Source organism: Indicator indicator, chromosome 10 (genome assembly GCF_027791375.1).
Source record: "Indicator indicator isolate 239-I01 chromosome 10, UM_Iind_1.1, whole genome shotgun sequence".
Classification (NCBI taxonomy): Eukaryota; Metazoa; Chordata; class Aves; order Piciformes; family Indicatoridae; genus Indicator; species Indicator indicator.
The window spans coordinates 1,819,933-1,824,349 of record NC_072019.1 but is presented as its reverse complement, the minus strand read 5'-3'; the positions used below and the strand labels follow the sequence as shown (position 1 = coordinate 1,824,349).

General features: G+C 44.1%; 1 protein-coding gene across 1 annotated transcript; it reads right to left on the bottom strand.

Moving 5' to 3' along the window:
• Nucleotides 1-1,761: 1,761 nt before the first annotated feature.
• RGS2 (regulator of G protein signaling 2) lies at nt 1,762-4,216 on the bottom strand. The gene is made up of 5 exons (XM_054384043.1): nt 4,098-4,216; nt 3,659-3,760; nt 3,503-3,564; nt 2,480-2,646; nt 1,762-2,044 (listed from the first exon to the last, which is right to left on the bottom strand). Exons 1-5 carry the CDS (start codon nt 4,214-4,216, stop codon nt 1,850-1,852), a joined length of 645 nt encoding a protein of 214 aa, XP_054240018.1. The 3' UTR covers nt 1,762-1,849.
• Between the last annotated feature and the right edge of the window lie 201 nt (nt 4,217-4,417).

Sequence of the window (4,417 nt, the reverse complement as noted above, 5' to 3'; positions counted from 1 at the left end):
ACAATATCTCTATGATATGTGTGGAGTAGTTGCTTATGAACAATTTTTGGATGTGTAAATGAAGTGGGAATTCTTTTAGTTAGAATTGTCTTAATTCTTAGAGAACTGGGTCATTATATAAGTGCCTGCTGTGAATGTATGTGAACTACACAACTAAAACTGTAACCTGAGGAGGGGAGTTGCAATAGCTAGAGCTCAAACAAGTCACAAACTAAATCAGGGACTGTTTTGTAAGTGTGGTTGGATTTGATTATTTTAAAGGTAGTGTGTTTGTTGGTTTGGTTTTGTTGGGGTTTTGTTTGCTTGGGATTTTTTGTTTGTTTGTTTTTACCCAGCCTAAACAATGCTATGGTTCTATGATGGTTTTGGATGTTGGGGAAAATTGACATAGAATAATGACCAGTAACTTTCCCTCTAAGAAGCTCTCACTTAGCAGGGAGCCAAAAGCTTTTACTGTAATATCACCTCTCCTGAGTCTGCGTAGGTTTTACTGCCTGATACTGAAGCCCTTCTAATCCCTGTTTAAAGCAAAGGTTTGGTTGCCTGTATTCCAAAGAGCATCCTGTGACCTCCAACAGCAGCAATGTCGCTGCTTGTGGCTGCTTCACACAGAATCATACAATGCCAGATTGGAAAGGACCCTGAGGATCATCATGTGGTCTGACCTTTCCAGGTTAGAGTATAGTTGAAATGAGATGGCCCAGCACCCTGTCAAGCTGAGTTTTAGAGCTCTCCAGTCTACAGAAATACAGTGTTTTAATGGCCTCCTGCTGCTTTCCAGTTAGGTATAGCCAGACATGTGCTTTGCAGTGTCTTAGAGATTGGTTTCACAGGGACGTGGTTAAGACAGAGGATGCAATGGGATATGTCTCTCCTGTTCAGCATTTTATTCTGTTAGAAAACCCAAAATGAGCAAAACATGTGTCTGGTTGATTAAGAACTGCCTGCTTTAAATTTAACCCTAGTCAGATCATGCCTGGGACAAGTAGTCTCACTAATCTGGAGCCTCATGCCAGACAGTATATCTGTGTGAGCATAAAACCAACCAAGCAACAAAAGCAGCTTTGTATCAAAATAGTTTATTATAAACAATAAGAGACTTCACTGAAGCTTGCTGTCCTCAAGACAGAATTATGACATTGCAGCATTCTACACAATCATAATCCACATATAAATATAATACTATACAGCTTCTGTTCGCCTTGGCCAAGTTTTGCCCTCAGTCTGGCCTTGTGCAGCCCTGCTGACACAATCCAGCCCTGCATACTTCACTTGCAGAACCTGTTCCTCTGGGAACCAAGTTATATTCTTGCTGCCCAGTGCTGGTACTGTCTAGAAGCTGAACAGAAACCAAACACATCTTTGCAGCTTGAGGCAGTTTTACAGAACCAGTGCAAACACACCAAGTGACTGATGATGGCAACACTGGTTGATGTTTAGGAAAAAGTAAATATGCAACCAATTAGTCAAGTTCCCAGCACTGTGCAACAGAGCAGCTTCTAGTTACAAGAAGGAAGCTGTGTTCCGACCTGCTGTGTTGTCACCTCAGCCATGACAGAAGGACTCTTAAACTATATGGTTTGGTCTAATGCATGGAGTCACCTTCCACTGCAGCACTCAGAAGTGTATTGCCAGCAGCTGGCTGGCACACTGCTGCCACCACCTCCGAACACTTTCCAACAGTGTCACTCTTTGCCATCAGCTTTGTGCCAAAGTCAGTGTTTTTGTCCTTGCACACCATGGCAAAAAGTGAGCACTTGTGTCTCAGTCTTTCAGGTTAGGATGCTGCCATGAGCTGTGGCTTGCTTCGTCACTAGCCAAGAGGCTCCTCCTCACTCTTCTCCATTGCTCATGTCCCCTGGGCTGCCCTGGTGATAGGTGGCTTCTTGCACAGCTCCTGATAGAATTCAGATTCCAAAAAACGTGGGTATGAGTTATTCTCCATCAAGCTGTAAACTCTCTTCTGTGCTGCACTGAAGCAGGTATGTGTAGCTTCTTGAATGTTCTGTGCAATCATGTTCTTGGTTTGGAAGTCAATGTTTATCTGAAATTAAAAAAAGGACATTTACTTATGAGAACTGAATTCAAGTCTAACACCATAAAGTTTCAGAAGAGCTAAGAAAAGACAAGACCTTATTATTACAGGGTTAGATTAATGAAGTTTCCTTATAGGAAAATTCTTTCATGTGAAAAGTAATTTAGATATTCTGTTTTACAGTGCTAAACTCAAATATGTTAGTGTTGAATGCAGCTGTTGACTTTCCCCAGTTGAGATGGAAATTCTGAAATACTGCTTGTGCCTTTTACCAATTTGGTGAAAAAGCAGGCAGGGAGAAAGTTACATGCAGACACAGATGTTAACAGTGACATATATGGACAATGCAGTTAGACATTTGAATCCTAAAGCAAGTTCAGAGGACTAAAAAGCTGTAAGAACGCACAGAACAGGGCACTTATGTTTACACAGGTTTTTCTTTACCTCTTTGGGAGCTTCTTTTTCAATGAAGTCATTGTAGATTTTTTTCGCTTTCAATGTGAGCTTCTGAGGTGACTTGGTTTTCTTGAAGTCCTCGCAGGCCAACCAGAATTCAATGTTCTCTTCACAGAACTCAGACTTCAGAAAAGCTCGGAAAGCAGCAAGACCATCTAGGGAAAGAATTAAAAAAAAAAATCAACTTACTATTTCAGGAATCTTGAATTTACCCACTGGTCACATCTGTTTCTACCCAAACATTCTGCTGTAATTCTGGTCTGGTTCTTTCAAGGATAGCATAGCAGTAACAAATTCCTCATTTATGTATTGAAACAAATTAGCACTCTAACAGCTTGGCAGGCTTCACTTGGAATTAGTCATCTTTTTTGGGTAGATACAAAATGAAAGCTATTTCTAGTCAGAATGTTCCCTTTTGTCTTGACTGCATATATACATTCAAAAAAACCTCCCTCTCTCTAGATGGGACCTTCTATGTTAACCTTTTTGCTGGAGTAAATATTTGACTGAAGTACAAACCTCTGCAATGGAAAGGATGACTCAAGTCCAAAGAGCAAATGGTAATATTATTCCTTGGTCTTTTTTGCTCTGCTGTTGAGTGCCTTTCCATGTAGAGCTACAGTAAAACCCTGAGATCGTTGAACTTCTGTGTTGCAGAATCCTTCCCACTTCATTTGAATACATTTCTCTTGGTTAAGCAGTGAGCTCTGAACAAACATGCTTCTCACATTTGGCAAAGCCAAGCTGATAGGTATGTTTTTTAACTTCAAGGACTACAGGAAAAAAAATTCCACTACAATCTAGTATTCTTGATGTTTTAATAGCAGCTTACAATTTCTTTGTAAAAAAAGAACGCTTCTATGACTTTTTGCTTTGAATTTAAAGCATTTAACCTTCAAGACCAGAATCAAAGCTATTCCTGTTAGAAAGGCACAATGCTGACATGGAAGGAACTGATCTGTTACACTGATGCCTTTACTCTTGAATGTTACTTTTTGAAGACAAACTTACATTTATTAGCGAGAAGTTCATCAAAGGCTTCTGACCACAGCTGAGCTTCCTCAGGGGAAGGTCTGCAGAGAGAGATAGAGAACATTAGACTCCATTGCTCAAGCTTTACTGTTTGTAGAACACTTGAGTTACTGAAGTCTCATTCTCATAACTTACCTGAAGTAGGTGCGGTGCTTCCCCACTTTCTTAGACTTAATTTTAGTCGAATTGGAAGAGTTCTGCAGGAAGTAGCTCAGTCTCGTTTTCCAATCTTTAATGCTGGAAGAACGAAGAGGAAGATGCATGTTAGAAATGGACAGCTCGAGAAGCCTTAGACGCCAGCTCCTTTGCTGTCAAGAGCTGCAAACGCTTTCTTGACGGTGCTTTGCCAGCTCAGTACCCAGGGAGTCCCCCAGAACATGTGTCTGAGGGCGAGAAAACGACTCTCCCCTTATTAAAATCCTAAGGCTCGCTCGCCGGCCACTGCCCAGCGTTAGCCGGGGCGCAGCCGCCCTGCTCCCGTTGACAACCCAGCTCCGGACCCCTCCTCCCTCTACGACTGCAAGCCTCCCGCCGGAGAAGGAGAACCCGGCGAGCAGGGGTGGGAAACACTCACATTGTTTTCTTCATCCTGCCCCTCTCCGCCGCTTCCTCCGTCTCGCCCCGCCGGCGGCCGCCCGGCTCCATGCGCCCGCCGCCGCCGTGCTGCAACGCTAAGAACACTGCGCTCTGCATCGCGACCAGCCGCGCTCCTGCCCAGCGCCGCCGCCCGCCTTTATAGCCAGCGGCCGCTCCGCCCCGCAGCCCCTGTCCCGCCCCGGCCCCCGCCTGCCCGCCGGGAGGGAAGGCGGCGCAGCAGGCGGGCTACGGTGCGAGCGCTGGGTGCGCTGGTTTTCCCGGTAAACCGGTAGAGGAAAGTTTTACCTTTCCCCGGGA

Coding starts and splice junctions, on each gene's coding strand:
- RGS2 (XM_054384043.1), bottom strand. CDS start 4,216: ATGCAGAGCGCAGTGTTCTTAGCGTTGCAGCACGGCGGCGGCGGGCGC. Junction 3,761..4,097: donor GGCAGGATGAAGAAAACAAT/GTGAGTGTTTCC, acceptor TCGTTCTTCCAG/CATTAAAGATTGGAAAACGA. Junction 2,045..2,479: donor AAAAAGAAGCTCCCAAAGAG/GTAAAGAAAAAC, acceptor TTTTAATTTCAG/ATAAACATTGACTTCCAAAC.